At 41.3% G+C, this 21,078-nt stretch overlaps 1 protein-coding gene across 3 annotated transcripts in view; it reads left to right on the top strand.

Moving 5' to 3' along the window:
• The first annotated feature begins 209 nt into the window (after nt 1–209).
• LOC109853042 (ras-specific guanine nucleotide-releasing factor 2-like) overlaps nt 210–21,078 on the top strand; it is a 45,825-nt gene continuing 24,956 nt past the window's right edge. For 2 of the 3 annotated variants that reach the window (XM_020424749.1, XM_020424748.1), the window contains exons 1-4: nt 210–453; nt 2,552–2,764; nt 4,866–4,996; nt 8,012–8,131. In XM_020424749.1, coding sequence (XP_020280338.1) covers nt 2,737–2,764; nt 4,866–4,996; nt 8,012–8,131 — 279 coding nt within the window. In that variant the 5' untranslated portion in view covers nt 210–453; nt 2,552–2,736. The remainder of the gene's footprint in view (nt 454–2,551; nt 2,765–4,865; nt 4,997–8,011; nt 8,132–21,078) is intronic. The other variant, XM_020424750.1, reaches the window with a different exon arrangement.

The raw sequence follows: 21,078 nt of genomic DNA, 5'->3' as shown, positions 1-21,078 counted from the left end.
GGCGCGTACACATCACCGCCCCGGTTGTGCCGGGAATTAAAAAAAAACCGGCGTCTGTGAAGCGTTTTCTGTTTTTGTTTTTTTTTTTTTGTTTTTTTGTTATCATCACGAGAACTCGTCACGAGGTGAACTAGCGCGTAAAAGAAAAATACCGGTGACGCGCGCGCGCGCGCGCGTGGTTGAGCCCCTCTCGGTGCGATTTCGCGGTCGCTTGCCTACCTTGAAGAAAAACCGAAGAAAAAGACAAGCGAATAGAGGAACTATCGCATCGATAGATCGCTCGGGGTCACAGACGGAGCAGAAGGGATAGAACAAAACAGGGTGGTGGTCACGGCATGCGGTCTTGAGAGTACGCACGAACAGGTGGCAAGGCGGGATTATTCGCGGAGGACTCGGAGGCTGGCGAAAGAGAGGTGGCGGACGAGGGGTTTGGGAGGAGGTGTGTGCAACAAGGTATGTGCGCAGAAGTGTAACAGGTACTGTGAACAAAAAATTACGTCTAGAAATTTCTTCCATTCTTTCTCTCTTCTTTTCTTTCGTCTTTGAAAGAAAACTTCGAAAGTCGCTGACGTTTGACGGGAAAACGATCGTCCTTACCCGCCTTCGTACGTGTTTCCAAAATTGCCCCGTGACACTTTTATGAGACCGAAAAATGTATTCTGTTCTCTAAATAATTCTTTTCCAAAGATTTTTTCATTATAATTTCATGTATTTTTTCGTCACACATCGATCCTTTCTCTTTTTGCAGAAATCGATGATAAGTTCTGTCCTGATGTTGACCGAAAAAAGCTGTTAATACACAAGAATGCGAATGCGAATGAAAGCGATCGGACTTTAAAAAATGTCCCAAGGCAAAAATACTTATTTCTTATCCTCTCTTTTTTCGTCGCCGATTTTCTGTGATCGAATACGCGTTTCTTCACGCTATTCGAGCGGAAACACAATGAAAATGGAAATCTCGGTAAGAGAAATGACAAAGTGACAAACGGGGAGTGTGCAATTACGAAATTGGAAAACACGCAAATATTTATGGAAACGTTGTGTCTGGCAAGTAGTTATAAAAAATTGAATTCTCTCGCTGAGCGTATCGGGAAAACTCTTAGAGCGTCGTCCACGCGCCGCTCACGAGCTTTAAATAAAAAAAATCAGTTATTGTATAACGCAATATTTTATACCTGCAAATAGATTGATTATACTTGAACTACTCTTTCTATTTTTGTCATCCTAATTAACGCGATATAATGCATATATTAATGTTACGGCAAATAAATTGCAAAATATCGGCTAAGTTTAATCAATTATTGAGTTATCGAGCTGTGTAAATAATTTACATATTAAATGTTTTGTTCATACGAATTGTACAGCGCAAAATAATAAACGTATTTGTTGAACTTTTCCTTGCCGCGTTTTGGAGCCAAACAAATTGTTCTTTTATTTAAGGAATTACAGAGACCGATTATTTGTCGTTCACTTTAACGTGTAATGCAATTACAGAAAATCAATACTCTTTTACCATTTAACCGAAATAAGGATTAATGTTCCAGCAACGTATACACAAAGCGGCAAAGTTACACTCGCAATTAGTCCGATCGGAAGCAATCGTAACGGGAGATGGCTATCATTGAAGTCTCGCACTCTATCGCTAAATTATTACTCGAAAATATCGATTTTAATCGTAAATAGTTTAAAATCTTATTTCCGTGAATCTTGCGAATATGCCATCTCTTTAATTTCCTGGTTTTAGCGGCCGGTCGTACCCTTGGTTTTGTGTGTATGTGTGTGTGTGTGTGAGAGAGAGACAGAGAACTGGAAATGACTCGCAAAACAAAGAATGCCGATATTATACATGAAAACGAACAGCATCGACAGCTCGACACAAGAGACGGAATCTCGTGAGTTAAAACGCGGTCGGAAAATCGGCTTTGATTTCACACGGTTCCAATTAAATCACCGTGAAACGATATTATTGCAGTGTGACACGCATATTTACATAGGCACGTCGCGGAATATCGTGCGCGCGCGCGCGGGTTTAGCTCGACGTTTATTTAGAGATGCGAACAATTTTGTTGAATCGAAACAATATTTGCTTGCGAAGCGAGTTAATAATTCGCCTGATTTTCTACAAATTAACATTATCGCGCGCGCCGTGTCCCATCGTAATGCGATAGCAATTCCGCTCTCTCGCGAGAGACAGAGAGAGAGAGAGAGAGAGAACAGAATCAAATGTCAATATGTTTTCGACAAACACACATTGTCAAACGTGTAACATCAATCGGCAAAGTTTACTCTGGTCGGACAAGAATGCACAAAAAAGAAAAGTTTTGCCGAAATAACAAGAAGATTAGTTGGTAGTACGTGATCAGCAAGAAAAACTTGCTAAGTCTATTTTTTGTTCAATAGCAAACCTGATTTAATAGCAAAACTTTGCTTTCCGTGTGATAATTCGTGGTCCGCGCGGTTTTACAGACTAACAGTATTGCCAAACAACTGCTCACGCATTGCGTTATTCAGCGAACGGGGGGATCTTTTCCCCTCGCATTTCGTGTTGCAGATGCGCAACGGCACAAAACTTTCGGAGTATCTACCGACGTTCTCCCGAAGCCGATCGACCCGTGACTTTTACTAACGTTGATACATGGCGTTATTTTCTACATTATTGGAACACAAACAAGGTAACCGGGACAATCAATCACCGCTGTGAGAATCTACGTGAGGGAGACATCCTTCCGTGTGATCATGCTCAGCCCCAAGATGCAAAGAACAGGTGAGACCTCGTCTTTTTTTTTGCGTCATCAAATTTGCCGTTTAATTAGTGTGCGAGTTCAGTACCAAATTATAGAATGTCACATAATTCTCTGGTTTTGCACAAAGAGTTACTTTATTAATTATTATGTTATATACACTAATATAATAATTGTTCCGAAATACGCATGATCTATTGTTTAGTAGCGTCACACACAAATGGGAATATAATAATTAACAAATAGTTCTTATTAAAGCTAATTCTCTCGATTAACGAGCATTATTGTAAAATATTCACGCACGTAACGCCCATTATTATTCGGCAAAATTCGAAATATAAAAGGATTATAATTTATGAGTTTCGGATTGTGAGCTTTTTGTATTGAGAGAGAGAGAGAGAGAGAGAGCATTTCTCGCGGAAAACAACAGCGCGAGCATATTTAATTGGTATTTATATAATTAATCGCCAAGGTGTGAAATGTCTGATTACTGGTAGTAAACTCGCTCGTAAAATGACTAATATGACTTGACTTTTGTGTTTCCATCTCAACAAACGAAAGTGCATTATCGCGAAGTTCATGTTGAAAGCGAAACGCTTCAAAAGGTTTGATATACTTCGCCGTTGTACGAACTATAATATTTATGTTGTGAAAGTTTATTCCCTCTTTCTCTCTCTCTCTCTCTCTCTCTCTTTCTTTCTGTTTCATTAAAATTTGCGCAAGTGCTCGTTTTGTGTAAATTGCACGGCACACTGCAACATCGGCGCATCATCCGTATTAGCGCGTTAAAATATAAACAATCGGCGTTGCGTGCTGCACGGTCCGCGCGTTCTCTCACTCATCCCTCGCTTCATTCTTCACGCGACAATTCCTACTACAATATTCCGTGCACGCGCGCATGACGCACAGGTGCGAATTACGTGAAATTTGCTCGCCCATTCTGAGGAAACTCGGTGTCCTCGATTTGTCGAGGTGGAACAAAGTTTCTTAAACGTCGCGCGTATCTTCTCGCCTAAGTTAACACACACGAGGGAGTTTCGCGAAAAGCGAGCGCCCATAACCGCGGATTGCGATCTACGTCATACGCACGCACTCTGGTCGATTGCACGTACTTTGCGCAGTTGAAAAGGCTGCTGTTTAAACCAAAGTTACATTTACACCGATTCCGCTGAGAATTGCATTGCGTTGTGTCGTTATCAGGACAGACTGAAATCCCAGAAGTGGCTCGAGCGCGCGTGTGGGCGACTGTCACTCTAGCGCTACTGTGCAAATATTAGTTCCGATACAGATCAGGAATTCTTGATCGTGAGTTCACAAACGTGAACGTGCCGCGCGCGCATTTTCGCGATCGCGAATCATTTATCGTCACGGAATTTCATCGTGCCCCCCTTCCCGGACAGCGCGACGACCGCAGCAATTTTAATTACGAATAATTTACATTTGACGACGACTTTAACGATAGCGCACGGCTCGCGTCTACATTCGTGAAATTATTAATATTTACATCGATACAATGCCGTAAACAAGATTCGCCGGTACTTTGTGCGCTATTATTGAAACGGTCGCGCAGCGAGATAATTCGATGCGTAATTGCGATGCAGCGCATTGTGTTATGCGCGATAAACGCGCTTTGGACATGTTTCCCGCATGTAATTTTGCATTTACATGTCATGCTGATTAGCGAATACAGCGCAACGCGGATTCTCGAGCGTACACATACACACACTCGATTCGAAATGTGCTTGCGAAAACAAAATAAAAAAATTTATGCAAAACTTTTGCAAATAACACGCGCGAGAAAAACCAAGAGATTAAATACATACAAAATTCACGTGAAACATGGAAATAATTATGCAACGCGAGATGGTTGTAAAAATAAATAAATAAATAAAATTAAAAAAATAAAATTACAATATTAAATTTTTTCGAAAACTTGCAAACTCAATCTTCTCGCGTTTCATTTTGCATGTTACGTTCGAGGGTATATGCGCAATGGTGCGTGTACGCAATCCGCGCGCGCGAATTTATCCCCGAAATCTGGACACGATCGGTTTTATACGCGCTATGGTCGGTTTTAATTGCCACCCATTTACAAGCGACATGTATCTACGGTGTGTGTTGCAGTGAGGGTAAACGATGCTCAGCTGATCATGCTCTCGGAGAAAGCCCATAACGATACTTGTCTGGCGGGATATTTGCACAAGCGGACAGCCGATTCCACCAAGTGGCTGCAACGATGGTTCGTTCTCTATCAGGTCAGTCAATTGTTTGCCGTTTGTCGCCGAGAGTGATTCGCCGCTCCACTTGTTACACCGAAACCGGACGTTTTAATTTTCAGATTCCCAATTCGCAATTCTCTCTCTTTCTCTTTCCGAACACAAATCACACCGCACTTAATCCAAATTGTACATTTGATTTCGATTCTTCGTTTTCCCGTATCATCTTTCCTTTCTCTTTCTTCACGTTTTTCCCAAAATCTTTACTATCACCGCTTAATAACGCATAGTTTGTGGTATTTCGAGATTAATTACGTAAGTTTTTCTCTTCTCGGGAGAAGTTTACTTTGCGGGTAGTTAATGCAAACTCAGTATCGCGCGCTCCGTAGTCGGCGTTACCTCGAAACGACGTAATACCTGAGCATTTCCAACTATTATAACAGCCATCGAAATAAGATCACGACAATGTCTAAGTTTACGCGAAGTTGTGTTTCTCGTGCACGACTCATCTCTTTGCCTCTCTTCTCGGATTTACAAAATTTCTTTAGCTCAAGGGGACGTACCGTCGCCTACTCTCTCGCAAACGTTGCAAAATAAGAGAAAAATAAGAAAAATAAGTTCTCATTAACTTCCTGTTTTGGACGAATCTATTAATAGAATTAGAGAAAGAAACGCGAACGGGGATGTTCGCCGTCATCAATGCGGATCTATATATAGTACGCCAGAAACTTTCTGGGGCGAGCGGAGTTTTCCTTTCCGCCTTTCGTCCGAAACTTCGTTCTCGTGTCGTGATATAATATATCCATCCGAAATCGCCGATAAATCTTCGTTATATCGCAATCATAAAACCGTAATTACAAACACAAAACTTGTAATTAATTATTTTATTAAAGACGCGAGTCGCGTCATCGCATCGTAAATGAGTTCGGTCGTTTTATTTCAACGAAACTTTCCCCGCAAATCGTTCCCCGTCCATTTACGTAATTTTGCTTCTGAAGAAAAATAATCTAAGCAATCCCGTGGAGATTTTCCACGCACACTCATACTTTTGTCACACAACAAGGGAACTTATGATGACTTGCCGGGAACTAATAGGTGGGATTAAATAAACAGAGAGACAATATTGGACTTTTTTTTCTGTTTTGACACGATCCAATACGTCACAGATACAGAAGACTCAATTTGGCTTCTTTTTCTTTTGTTTTCTTTGTTTCGACAGGATCGAACGAAATAATTAATGAATAAGAATGAAACTTTCTCGGATCGTTCGCGAAAGAACCGAGTTCGCCACAAAGACGTTATCCGCGCACGATGGAGTTACTCGGAGGAACTTTCTCACGATTAATCGACCACCCGAAGACGTTTCGAGTCATTGGGTAATAAAGATAACTCGTGTTCGTGCTCAACTTAAAGCTCGATAGTTCCGTAGCGCGTTTATCTTGAACTAGAAAACCGGCGTGAACTTCGGTCCTTGAGACCGCTTCACGCGGCTCATGTTCAAAGAAAACGGTCGTTCTTCCGGCAGCTTAAACCTAAAAGAAAGAACAGAATCCTTATCGCGTTGAGTTAGTGTGTCTTATATATAAAAACACGCAATTTCCCAGACAGAAATTAAGTTAATCCAAGATTCGTGCTTCTGAACGTTGAAAAAGTTGGAGATAAAAAGAGAAAGAGCGAGAGAGAAAAAGAGCGTGTGTGTACATGTGTGTACAACCTTCTCACTTTTTTTTTTATTTTGCAATATTCGTTTTAAACTTTATTGCGCGACACGAATGTCATCAACGCAAATTGCTTTTTTTTTTTATTGACAGATGTGTAGCGTCCCGGTTAATGATTTTTGTCGGTATTTAGTCGACGATACTTCTCTGTACAAATATATATGCATGAGTAGTTAATCGGGGAAGCCGAACTCTCTCGATTGTAATCGGTCGGTTGCGCGTCATAGATGAGTGCAATATCGCGACGTCGGCGCTATTTAAACCGACGATTGCAATGTTTCGAGATGTTTGTCGATAACGTCACGTGACGACAAAAGGAAATTTGTTTCAGAGGTTTGTATTACGTATCAGCGAAACGCAAATTTTATCCGGTGGAATAGCCCGTAAATGTAACAGGCTTTATGAAATGAGAGCGCACCGTCCGTACACCGGCGAGTTCGTTCGGCGAATCGTCCAGCCGCCGACACGACACGCGCTCTATTATTTCATTTGACACGTATACATACACGCGCGCGCATACACACATAACGTCACACGTGTGCAAAACAGATAATATTATTTTACAGCTTTTATCTCATCCGGTATAACGGCGGATGAATTTGTATTGTGTTTTATCACGCGCGTAAGAGAGTCGAACAAAACCACTTTCCTGCTGCCCTCTTTCCCCCCTCAAATATAATACACGTCATTATTTCATTAATATAAAATTGAATCGTGTTTGAATTAAACATTTTTATGTATTTAACAAAATTTTGCGTTAAAATCGAAAACGCATAAATTTTATGCTATATATGTAGCTTTAAATAAGTCAAATTTAATTACTGCCGAATAGAGGTAACTAAAATTTCTGAGAAATTACACAGAGATATATACGCAAGGCGGCTTTGTCTAATATTTTATGACGCGTTTTCTCTCTCTCTCTCTTTCTCGTATAAGGGGCGATCTCCCAGTGAACCTTGTGTGTGTGATCAGACGTTTCTGTGCTTTCTGACGCTAAAAAAAACGTTACACCCTAGCAACGAAAGCTCGAACCGCGCGCGAGGACACAACAAAATACTGCAATACCTTCCAAAATACCCAAATATCACTATCATTAAAATGTCCGGATACATTTCGGTGGGTGTATTGTACGAATGTATGTAGATGTGTATCGACCGTGTGACATATAACCATATTTCTCAGACACGAGGCATTAAATATTACACGACATCATTACATCTTTCTCTCCTATTTCCATGGAGGGTTACGAAAAATTACAGATGTTTGCTATCTCACGCTTTTCTTCTCTCGATCCGTGGAGAAAGCCAGCTCGCCCTGACTATGACGTCTGTTACAGAATCTGCTATTCTATTACGAGAACGATATGTGCTCGCGCCCCAGCGGCGTCATTCTGCTTGAGGGTTGCTACTGCGATCGACTCATCACCGCCGTAAAAGGCAAGGAGCCGGATAAACAGGTAATGTACTGTGCGCGCAAAGTCTTGATACGCGTTGCTTTAAAAGATCGCCGACAGCGCAGGCGACGCTCTCTCTCTCTTGTTATTCACAGTCGCGAGGCTTTCAACCGCGCAGAAATACCGCGTTTTCCGTTGGGAAAACGAAAATTCTCGACAAATCAAACGTTTCGCTTTTGCTGTTTTTTCCCCCAAACATTTTGCGAATATTCTGCGCGCGCATGTTCCGCTTTAATATTATGGATGTGTCAATAGGAATTGCATATGCGACAGTCGAGTTATCGAAAAAGTTGCTGAAGAACTCACAAAGTTTACCGCCGCGCTCTCTATTTTCCCGTACTTTTAGAGAGACAGAGAGAGAGAGAGAGAGAGAAAATTAAGTCAACGCGTTCGTGAAATTCAAGCAAAAGTTGCTCAAGTACTATAGAAAAGTTTGAGAAAGCGCTTTTATATGATATGTATTTAATATTACTTTTTCGTTTTCTTTTCCTCCCGCAATTTATACTGCGACATTGTCTGGCGACACTCAAAATATAAATGTAATCTCGTAACTTTATTCCTGATGCCGTGTTTCAAAACGTACATAATGCATAATTCAAAAGCGTTTACTATATGCTAATGTATTTAATGTCAAAGGCTAAATGTGTCGTTTGTACACACCTCAAGAGGAGCACGTGTTTGAAAACTTAATTTAAAAAAATTTCACGCACGGCTTTTAACCTACATAAAGATAGTCGTCGGTTTGCGACCCCTCGCGATATTTTTAATTCGTTCGCGCATATTCGTTTGAGTTTTTTTGAAAAAAAATAAAACCTCTGTGTGCGCAAAACACGCGCGTGAATTTTTTAACGACCTGACAAGTTTCGAACTGAACTGTAATTAGCAAAATCAATTTTCCGCGATAGAGTTTGCGAGAGAGAGTTTTTCCGCTGTATATATGTATACAAGCACTTTATCTGAAATGTTTTCTATTCAACAACGTAAATACGTCTCGTGTTGAATACTAAATACATGTGTGTACCGAAACTTCTTCCTTTCTTCAAATAACTACTTTCAACACCTTTAATTAAGTAATAAGTTTTAGCTAAACTCGTGCGCACACATATACGTAGTCCTTTCTCGAGCTTTTGTCACCGCGAAGTCTGTAATTGTTACATATTGAATGGGAGATTTTACGCCGCGTTTTCGTATGCACACGAGAACTCTATATAACTTTCGAGAGAACTAACTCATCCCGAAATGTGCGCCGAGCAATTAACAGAGATTTCCCATAAACGACATGTGGAAACGCGTGAGATAATAGAGAACGTATCGATTTCTGCAAAGGTCACGTGATGCTTGCCGGCTTTCCCGCTTTTTCTAAAGATATATCGGTCGTCCAGTATTTTCTTTTGGTCTCCTGGACATGGAGGAAGCTGTTTTTTTCCTTATTTCCACTTTCGTTGCAACCGATAAATCGATCGCACGCGCTTGCTGCGAAAAATAATGCGAGGTCGTAACTTCAGCGGCCGCTTTAACAGCCCTTCGACTTCGTTTCAGCACCGCAATTATCACCGAAATATTCCATCCAATCGTTCGTAGAATTCGCGCGGTTCGAAGTTTTCGAGGTTTCGCTCAGAGCGCTGTTTTAATAACAACTTCGATTTGTTAGCAAAACAAAAATATATAATCCACATATTTTCTATACATATATTTTCCATCGGGCAATATTTATACCAAACAGAATTATAAGATTTAACGCTCTACGCTTTATTATTATACGCGATAGTTTATAATCTTGATAATATGTAAAATAGAAAGTATCGCGCAAAAAAATATTGTAGTAGAAAACTTGTTTTTTCAATTTTGTTTTTTTGAATCGAAAGTTTGAACAATTCTATATCAGTATAAAAAAAACTAGATCAGTATAAAAATTGAAAAAGTGTTTCTAATAGTCTCGAAGATATAAAGCGTTAAAAAAAAACTAAATTTTACTTTAAAGACGCCGATGCATAATTTTTGAATGAGAGACCCATGTCGTTCGTGAAGGATTAAACATATTTAAATAAAAAATATTTTTTTCTAAAAATAAAAGATATGAGCAAAATATCTTAATGTAATATACGTTTTGATGTTGAAGGTAAAGAGAGAGACTGGATAGAATCGAAACACAACTTTATCAAAATACTTTTAGTTGAATTGCACTCTTAATTGCTTCGAGAGTTGTCAAAGTTATTCGGAGTTCACTGAATCAAGAGTACTTGACTTCGATTTAGCACGCGCTTCACAAAATCGAGATTGCCTCGCAGTCCTCAGCGGGAAGAAGACGCGGAGAAATCTACGCCAGAGCCGATGTAATGTCACGTCGCAAGAACGAGGACGTCAGTCTTCTTTGCGTTCGAGTAGACACTTCCTCGCGTCTCGTTTTACCAACACCATTGTCTATCGGATGGCGTCGTGCGCCTCCTATAAGAGAGGAATGCAACGACGCGAGATAGCCGCGGGCTTCGTAGCCTCTTTTTCCTCCAGACGTGACGCGAAAGAAACACGGCGCTTTTTCTATCCGCCTCATCTTTTTTTTCGCAACTGGCGCAGCGGAAAACGTGTTTACTCGGCAAACGTAAATTAATTAAAGACGTCGGTAATCGTTTACGAGCAAAGTGGCTCGCGCTGCGGGTTGCACTGGAACAAGATTATTCCAGTGCTTTTGATACGCAATGTGCATTTCTTTTTCATCAATTTCTTGAGCTCCACTAGAAAACCCGCTTCGTCTCGAGAAGACATTCAGGACGCTCGTTTTTTTCCTTTCGTACATTTTTTCTCAAATGCTACATATAACGTAATGCTATATAGAACGATGACGATTAATGAATAGTTTTGGTAAATGTAATATATTCTTACAATTTTAGTAAATTTAATATTTTGATACTGTACTTATATTTGTACACGTATCGACGTGATTGTCAATTGTTCTTCAAGAACACCTGAAATTTAACGCATTTCATGCTGCTGATTTAGCTGTCATTTCGCCAATCAAAATCGCCAAAATAAATTGTTACCGTCGACTGTAACAACGATGACAGTATGATTCCTCTGGTTGCGTGTAAACAAAATCACTTCAATATCGTACTTACGTAGGAAAATTCTATCTCGTACGAGCAGCTTTCTGCGAAACGTAAACCAGATCGAAAGAACACATAAACAAAAAAATATTGTTATTTATTTTGCGAGTGAATTTTTTTTATATCTTTTTAAATAAAATATTGTTTCAGCGTAGTAGAAAACAAAACAGAATTTGAGTCGTAAAAAAATACACGTTCGTAGATATTGGACCGTTTCGATTTGAATATATATACATATATATATATATATATATATATATATATATATTGTGTTTCCGTCCCGACATTGACAGTCTATTAACTACAATGTTTCCGTTCGTTGAACACGACGCTTGGCAGATGATAACGCGAAACCGCGCGTTACGTTGGTTTAACAGACAGCACGTTCAAATTATTTCGATGTATGATGCATCCTTGTGTTAAATCAGCTTCTCATTTTCGTCGACTAATAACACGGCCGCGCCACCAAGTTGCGAGTAAAATTGAAAAGCGCCGAATAGAACAAAGCCGTGTCTAAACGCGCAATTTCGGTACGCGTTGCAACGCGGAGAATGCGTTTCCGCAATCTGGCGCTTCAACTTGCGTAATTGCAACATAGTTGAATCCTTTCCTCGTTTGCGCGCGTACTTCCTTTAGCTGAAGATTACACGAACAGCGACGACTTATACTAGCTAGTTACGAATTATTGAATTTTGATTATTGAATTTGGTTCAATAATTAGGTTCCCTACCGAGGGAGGGAAGGCAAATCGATCTAATCACAAACGTGGTTTAATTACTGCATCTTTGCGGTAGCGAAATGCTGTGCGTTGTACATATCCAGTTATTTGTATAAAGACTTACTTTGAACATCTCCTATACATGTTTCCTATACATGTTACAGGTAATTAGACTGTGTGTTCGAAACGGACTAATATCCCTACGAGCTATACCCGAAGTTGTAATGTTTACCGTAGCGGCATCGTCGCTCAGGATTTTTCTCATCTCTTCAATATTACATCGTTCTCTGTTCTCCATACTACTTCTGCAGGCACGACTTTAGAACTGGGACAAATGTAGATCTTCCTCTCTCGGAAAACCACGTGTGCTGGAATATTCTATAGCTCTCGCGTGCCGGAGGCAGCTGCTTCGGATTTACTGCATTATCGAACACGGTTGTTTGTTGCACAAACGAGACATTTTTCTGTCGCTGCTCGTCACCCCGGTCGCGCTCATCACGGATCGTAAAACCGTTTCGCTTTGTTCACTTTTTGTTTTTACCTATTAATGGTTCTGCCGCTCTGACCGACTTCTAATCAATCCGGTCGTTCGATGAGTCCGTAACGCGACGAACGGAATAAGGGAGGGTGTGAGAGAGAGAGAGAGAGTCAGAGTCGCATCGTTCCCGCTCAATTATTCAACATTCAAGTATGTCTCTATACAGATGTGGCGATCGCTGTCATTTTATTTCACTTTTTTCCCCATGATCGATTCATCACGACAGGAACATCCAGCTCCAGTTCTGCAAGCACGGACAACCTGACACGAGTGAGAGAGGATGACGTTTTTCAATAAATTATGTTTCCCGGTAGTTGTGCTGTGGCACACCGGAATGCTGTCTCTTTATTTGCTCATGCTCCTCTCGCGAGGAGGAGGTCAAGGATGTAGCGAAACGTTTACGTGCGGGAGGTTTAAATTCGACGATTCTTAATCGAGCGATTTGCACGTTCGTGATTCTTTCACGCTCATCTGCAGAAGAGGGTGCAGAAATATCCCGCGGCGTGTTACTACAACTCCGATCTGTAATTAGCGCATAAAGGCCATTACATAGGCGCGACCCAGTCGCGGCGTTTTCTTTCGTCACTTTCAAGTTCGCCTCTTGCGTCACGGTCGCGACGTATGACTTATTAATTATACATGTCCAAGAATATCTCGCCGACGAGTCCGTTTATACGACAGGCAACATTTTGCTGGTTTTTAATTTACTTGGCTTGCGTCACAGGTGTCGCATATACGCTATCGAGAAAATAAACGAACGCTACGAGAAAGAGAGAGCCATCTCTCATGAACGTACAAAGAACGCGATTGTTTGTTGTGGAAAAATCACGCATTTCCGCCTGGATTAGTTGTTGACGTTTTTCGTTTCTCTTTTTTTTTTTTTGTTGTTTTATTTATACGACGTGAAAGAAATTTATTTGGAAAGAGAAACACGTCAGAAACGCCTCCGCGCTCGACCGCGTGTACATTTTCGACAATGTTGCGATCCGCTTTCGTGTAATTACGTACAAGATGTAGCTATTATCGAACATGCCGGTCCGGCTGTTATCCTCTTATGTAGTTCGTCGAAATCTAATGTAGATAATGGATGTCGTGAGAATATCACAGCTTCTCCATTTCTTGTACCTTGCGGGACCACGGGCTTCTCTCTCTCTTTCTCTCTCTCTCTCTCTCTCCCTCTAATTTTAGTTCGTTCTCTCGATATAATAAAACCCATGTCTGCGCACACAGCGTAAAAATAACAACGTTCTTTGAATCTCTCGATGTTCGCTTGTTATTCTTTTATATGTAACACGTCCAACATGTTCGATATTAGTTGTTAACTGAGGCGAACGAAACGCGAGATATATTATTTCCTGCGACAATCGATTGTGCTTTTGGAAATGAAACACGAAATAAATGCGTGACGTTTTTAAAAATCTCCTCGTTTGATTTTTTCTCTGATAATCTTTTCATCGCGACAAATATACTGGCAAGTTATTGGATTCCTCGATTTCGCGCTCAAAGGTTTCAATTATTCCACTTGACCTTACGGCGTATATACAGTCTCTCAAAAGACCGTACGTTTCAGTTCGTAACAGAGCACAGAATCGTGCTCATGCTTTCCGCCATAGAATCCCGGGGTCTAGAATTGCTCAAACAAATGGCACTCGCGGGAGAGGTGAATTTTTCGAAAGTTCGCGCTTTATTCAAAATGTGTAGCCGCTCGTGCGTCGCCTCTGCGGGACTTGCGGTTTATGAACACGTCCGAAATTTGCAATTTCGATTCGACGTACGATATACGTTCGATCGCGCGTATGCTTCTGTGCTTTGCGATTGATTGTTATACCGAATTTACGTCCAATCGCTCTTTCATTGTACCACAATTGCCCCGACGTTCTGATACTATAAACAACGTAATCCATTATTTCTTCGCTATAATACGCAACGGTCAAAGTCTGCTAATTAATATTATGTTGTAATTAATACGCGCGTTAACGTTAATAACGCGCTGAGGGATGGCAAACGTGGATAGAAGGAAAAGTTATAATCAATATCGTCGATAAAAGCGCGCGACGCGAAAAACTAACTCGGGATGACATTGTCACAACCCGGTGTGGTGTAATAAGCTATAATAAAACTCGCGTAAACTCCGTATATTCGCGTTGCACTTTTTCGCTGGCCGCGTTTATTCCCGCGTGTGCGGGATTCTCTCAAAAGGGAATTCTCGCGAATGTACATACAGTCCGCGTTTCGAGTGGCGAAATAATCGAACGAGATACGCGCGACTTGAAGAGGAGGTCAAACAAACACCGAAGTAAGCGATTAAACAGCGGAAAAGACGGTCGGTCGACGTGATGAAAAATGAACGAAATCTGTTTGTCCGGGATTACGTGCACGCCCTCGTTTTGTACACGTCGCAAGAGATTTTCAGATACACACATATATCTACGCGCAGTTGAGAGATGCGAGATAGCGAAGAGCAGGATATCAGAAAAACGCTTCCGGCTCTCGCCCTACGGAATTGCAATTTTACACGAGAGACTGCCCTGAGGGTCGTATGCCGATTCTGCGGGATGGAACTTTGGAAAATGGATTCTGCAGGACGTATGGGAGATTTGTTTCTCTGAAATTGTCTGTGCGTTGTTAAAATATGCAGCGGCAAAAGTAATATATACGCATTTTGCCTCGCGAAAAATTGTCCGAATATCCCGCTCTGTGTGGCCAAATTTTATTTCGCTCGTAAATCCAATTTGTTCCAAATTTATCGAAATCCGCATAGAAAGAACGGTTAAAAAAAAAAAAAAAAAACACATTGTTGATTTTTCTCCAACACTGACGCAAAAAAATACTTTATTTTTTATAAATTATAAATTTTAGTCGAAATTTTCGAGCTGAAAATCACGCCGAGTGTAAAAAAAAAACAACGCTGTGCGTGATTTATGCACGAGCGTTATTATAACTACGACAACGCACGCGACACAATCGCGCGCACATTGGTAGACCGCCGTAACTTGGCCGTTAATTGATTCTCGAAGCCCGTAACAGACCAAGTCTCTGCAGAGGCCGCCGAGTGTGCCCGACAGAGTGTGCGATTCGTGACGTGCACGCAAAGTGCATCGGACGTGAACGCGTTCCCTGCATTTGCGGCCTTTTAACTCGACGGGTCCGCCACGACGACTGAACTGCCGTCGCCTCGGGAACGCTGTACCGCGACAGCTGTGACCGCGAGATATTGCCACGTGCGGTTCCGTTCCACCGAAGAGATATTGCACACGTTGGTTATCATCGGTTCTTATTGCTAATTCGGCCCGCGTCGTTGCGCAGCTGATAACCTACACCTGTCCGCGTCGCCTCCTTATTGCCATCGTGAAATTAAACCCATCCCCCGTAAATCTTGTAGGTGTATATAGTGTGTGTATATATATATATATGTATATATATATATATATATGTGTGTGTGTATGTGTGTGTGTAACGGATAAAATTGAAGCCATCTAGCTGCAGAAAATTGTCGTTTTCCTGAGCGAGCGCGAGGTCAAGCGTGACTCGAATGTTCTCTTGTCGCGTTTTATCGCGTATTTTCGCATCCCTCTATCAAATAGAAACACACATAAATGTTTTCCTCGATTGTACTCCGACCATGTCAATTTCCACGAGATCCAACAAACGTGTCAGACTCTTAAGAAGAAGGATTTTATTCTGATAGCTGTTTCTAATCTGCGCGCCGCTCGGCTCGCGCGCGCGGATAACGCCGCAATAAATTAATTTCTGAATACAGTCGCGTCGTATACAAGAAGTTACGATGAAGAATACAAATACACGCGCGTACCGATGAAGTTTGAGGATTTTAGGATCAAGTTTTGATGAGAAATGTCTCACAATGTTGATACACACAGATTGAAGTTTCGATCGATCACATTCAAATGACTTTGTTTTTATGCTCGGCGATTATATTATATATACGAGTAGCGGAGAGTAAATGTGTATAGGCGCTCTTTTATTGCACACTTTGTCGCAAGGCCGCCGACGCGACTGCATTAACCAGCGCACATATAAAATTGTCGGAAGAGAGCTTGATTATATCGGAATTGTGCATAAAATTCACGTCCATCGCGCACCTATAACCGCACCCGAGGGGATATTTTAAACATATTACATTAAATGTGGTTACGGGCGGTGACGTTTATGTCGGGTAACGATGAAGTTTCGCAACATGCTAATTAACTTTTGCAAATTAATGAACAACGATGTTGCTCAATATATCGGCGCGAAGTCGCGCATTGAGCTAAGTATCGACAATACGCGCGCCGATCTGTATCGATTTCATCAACAATGTTTCGCGATACCTTCGAGTAAATCCATTGTCAAGTACAAAGATTAATTACGAGCAACGACCGTGCGCGTCAACCTACCGATGGACGCCGAAGTTGTCGAGCACTTCATCTGATCGATCGATCGCCATTGCTCTCGATTGCTCCACATTAACTTCAATGCATCTTCCTCTCTTATCGAGGCAAAATGCAAACTATTTGTTTAACTTATAAAGTACATAAATCAAGATCGGGCAATATCTTTGAATGATTTAATTGTGTCAAAATGCGACATTTTTTTGTTGAAATTTTATCCTAAAATCCTCAAATTTTATCAAGACACGCGTATTTTTCATTGAAACTTTTCATACATGTATATATATAGATACCGATTTACATAGCAATTGAAATTAATAGTGTTGTTATCCGCCTGCGCAAGCTAAAGCAACGCACAGGTAAAAAAAAAAGATTTTAGAATAAAATCCTCCTCCTTGAGAGTTTGACACGTTTGTTCGATTTCGTGGAAATTGACAAGGTCCTGATTCGAAATCATCCGAGCGAGACGGCGTGAAGGAAGGTGGGTTATTTCGCTGAAATAAAACACGCTGGATGCTGAGCCGGCTGAAGGGCTGTTGAATTTTACATCGGCCTCTGGTATAGAGCGACGGCTGCTGCGAAACAGGGCCACGGGGTAGAAACGCCGGAATAGGCCGGACAAAAGGATGTCAGGGGAACACGACGGGACGTAAAAGAGAGAAACAGAGAGAGGTAGATAAAAAGAGAGAGAAAGAGAGAGAGAGAGGGAGAGAGAGAGAGAGAGAGAGAGAGAGAGAGAGATAGAGAGAGAGAGAAAGAGAGAAGCGCCCGTGCACTAGAGACTGGCGTGGTCTGATCTCGCCTGTTGCTGCATCGCACGTATGTACGTGCACAGTCTCACGCAAGTTGTGTATATCTCGCGTATCCTATCTGCTTCTTCCTCCCTATACTTGTCTCTCTTTCTTTCTCGCGTCTCTCTTTCCTTCTGTCGCTTGAACATCTCCCTTCTCGTCGCGTCGCGTCGCGGCCTTATTCTCACTCTCGTCCTTCCTCCCCTTCAACCGCTTCGCGGCTTTGGGGGCTCGACGTAGTGCTGGCATCACAACTGGCATAGCATCAGAAGGGATGAATCGATTCTGTTTCCAGCTAAAAATAAGCTTCTCATGGGAGCTTACCTAGCGTAGAGAGCAGCTTTTCCCGTCGTTTATCTCTCCTCTCTCTTCATATCCCTCTCTCATGTTCTCGCTCTCTCTTTTTCTCTTTTTACACATTACTGACTCTTCTTGTTATCGCTAATTACATTTTTGTGGCTTTACGTTAAAATTAAAATCAGACTCGCATGCGTTTACTTGCGACTGTTCTGACGTTTTACGACGTACGTGCGACAGGCGGTCTGTTATCTCGTTTAATTAAACGTCACAACCAAGAGTAAAAGTATTTTATTGGCTCTACATCAGCGGCTAGTTTCCTGAAAAGTTAGCATCTTCCCGTGATAATTTTCACTCAAAATCGTTGATTTGCGCGTCTGATGATAACGTGCAAATAATTTTCAACTTTTTTGCCCTCTAAAAACTCTTTTAAACTGTTTCAATTGTGTTCATATTGTTGCTATGTTTTACATCAAGACGTATCTTCCATGTTAATTCACAAAGCTGTATAGAGAGATCAACTATATAATCTTCTCTCATCTGCCTTGACGAACAACCGGATTAACAGTGTGCACACATCCGGCTTTTCCCGAAGGATACCAATTTCTGCCCATCACAAATGCATCCGATTGTAAGGTGCGTCAAGCGAGGGAAGGGGCGAGAGTGACACAAGCTGCGCACAACACGCTGCCGCTATATTAACAGCAAGATCGAACGTCCATCGAGAAGATCGAACGTCTGTCGGTTAGGGACAAATCTTCGAGCCGGCATATCTCGCAGCGGCATTTGATGCGCGATACAGTTAAGATTAACCAAGGGCGATCGCACTCCACTAAGCCGTTGCGGTGAGAGAACGAGGACACGGGCAGCGACGAGATTTTAGGTCGTGAGTAGCGGAAGCGCGCGAGATGAACTGTGAGAATTTAAACAATGTCCTCTCGGCCAGTTTGTCGACGGACTCTCTTGCGGAACTGTGCTTTTTCACGTACATCAAGTTTTACCTTGGTTCCCAAGTTTCGCCTCGCGTCCCTCTCGTTTCCGGAAGATTCTCCTTCCTTACGGAAGATTAACGAGTCTCTCGGCAGAAAAAAAAAAAAATAATCCGCAGTGAAAACGCGTGGCGTCTTCTTCTTCTTCCTCGGACGCGAAATAAGTTTTACTTTTCGTATTTTCTTAATTGCACGTTTGTCACGATGCTTGATATGTCCGTGTGTTAAAAGTTAAAATTCCCCCTTCACACAGCGAAAATACCAAATAATTTTCACGCGTCGTTAATATTGCGTTGCTAATTAATGGCGAAAACTTCGCCGCGCACGTATATCTCTCGCGCTCTCGAATATATTCCGAGAAGGAATAGAGAATGCGCACGACAACGCGCGCGACTCGCTCAATTTAATTAATTAAAGGATCCGCTGCAAATTGTCATACGACTTCTCAATCCATTATCATGACACCGTGCTCTTTATCCGTGGAATTTCTTGCGGCGGCGTTTCTTGCTCGCGCGCTCTGGAAAACACGCCAACGTTATTAATTCGTTTCGCGTATTGTGGATTCATTAACTCGATGACCGAACTCGGGAAAGCGTTAACGTAATATTATAGAATAAATGTAATATTATCCCTTTGATATTTATTTTTACGACAATATATGTATATATAATATATCAGCGCACATAAGCATCTCAATAAGCTTCCGGGCGTTTTCACAAATTGAAATTCCAGCTCCCATTATGTTTAACATAAATTAATTATGACGCGAACATATTGCCGAGCTAATATTCAATCGCGCGTATACACGCCAGAGTCCGTTGCGTCGCGTTATACTTCCCTCCTCCTCTCCCCCGTATATTGTATATATATGTCGTGTCATCTGTATATTGCAGAGCGGATAAGCAGGAGCAACTTTGTTTCCAGAGAGAAAGTGAATTATATTTCCCCTTTCTTTGTCAAATATTTACCCTTGGCATTCATCTCAATTTCCCTGCGACCTTCTCCTGCAAAGGAATTGTGTGCGCAAGCACATCTCCCCCTCTCGCCGAGCGCAATTTACCTTGGTCATATAGCAGCATAACGAAATGGCGTGTCCAAAAAACTTGATTAAGTGTTTTAGTTATAGCACCGAGAATGTATCGCAATTCATTTTTCCCATTGCATCGCTTCCTGGGTCTTTATTTTGCATTTAACTGGCAATTTGTGGGTTTTGGTTTGCACGTTAAATGCTCCGTTATCGTGACAAGTGCGTCAATGGCGAGCGTAAATGGCGTCTGGTGAATAGAAATTTTGTTTTTTTTTTCTCTCTCTCTCTCTTTTTTTTATTGAATCTTTTACCAGCTGAAATATAACGGAAAACGCCATTTGTTTGAATTGCTGCGCGCATCTACACGTCGTCGGCAACGAAGATATCGGAGGCGCTCTGACGCGAGTGATTTTATTGAAGACCCGTCACATGTGCGAGAATCCAACAACGAGAAGAGTCGAACGAAGCGAATCATGGCTGCTTTATGGCTGCACGAGAATGTGTTGCGAGAATCTTGTTACGCGATAGTTCGCGAAGTTTACGTGAGGAACTTCCTTCGAGAGTAAAAAAGAATATAGACTTGTACAACTTTGCTATTAATTAATTGTAATTTTGTGTAGAAAAAGTCGGTCGGTGTTTCATTGTAGAAAGAACGAACCATTTGTGAAATTAAACAAACTTTGTTGTTGCTTTTTTACGGCAAAATAAGGCAAACGTAGAACAAAGTTTTAAAAAAGTACAGAAGTTGTTTTTACAAGTTTCATTAAACATAACAAAAGCGCAAGTAAAAATTACTTGAGTCTACAAGAATTACACAATATACTTTGTTTATTTTTGTTTGTTGAAAACAAAAATTTTCCAATTTTGCATTCATTTGATCGCTTTTATCCCTACGATGTGAACCGACTTCTACTTTCTACGCGCTCGACCTGAATTTCGAAAGAGACAACAGTTATTATTCTCGGTCATGTAATCTTCCATTTCTCTGTAAATGTTTTAAATTTATAGTCATGTATTTTCTTTAGAGATCTCCACAGTCGTTTATACGCGGGAATATTCTATGTATTTTCTTTTTTGTATTATTTTAAACGCGCTTTCGGT

This window comes from Pseudomyrmex gracilis, unplaced genomic scaffold, assembly GCF_002006095.1.
Source record: "Pseudomyrmex gracilis isolate BER0280 unplaced genomic scaffold, ASM200609v1 scaffold_42, whole genome shotgun sequence".
NCBI lineage: Eukaryota > Metazoa > Arthropoda > Insecta > Hymenoptera > Formicidae > Pseudomyrmex > Pseudomyrmex gracilis.
Note: the sequence above shows the minus strand (reverse complement) of the source record. Positions and strands in the feature narration are given on the sequence as shown.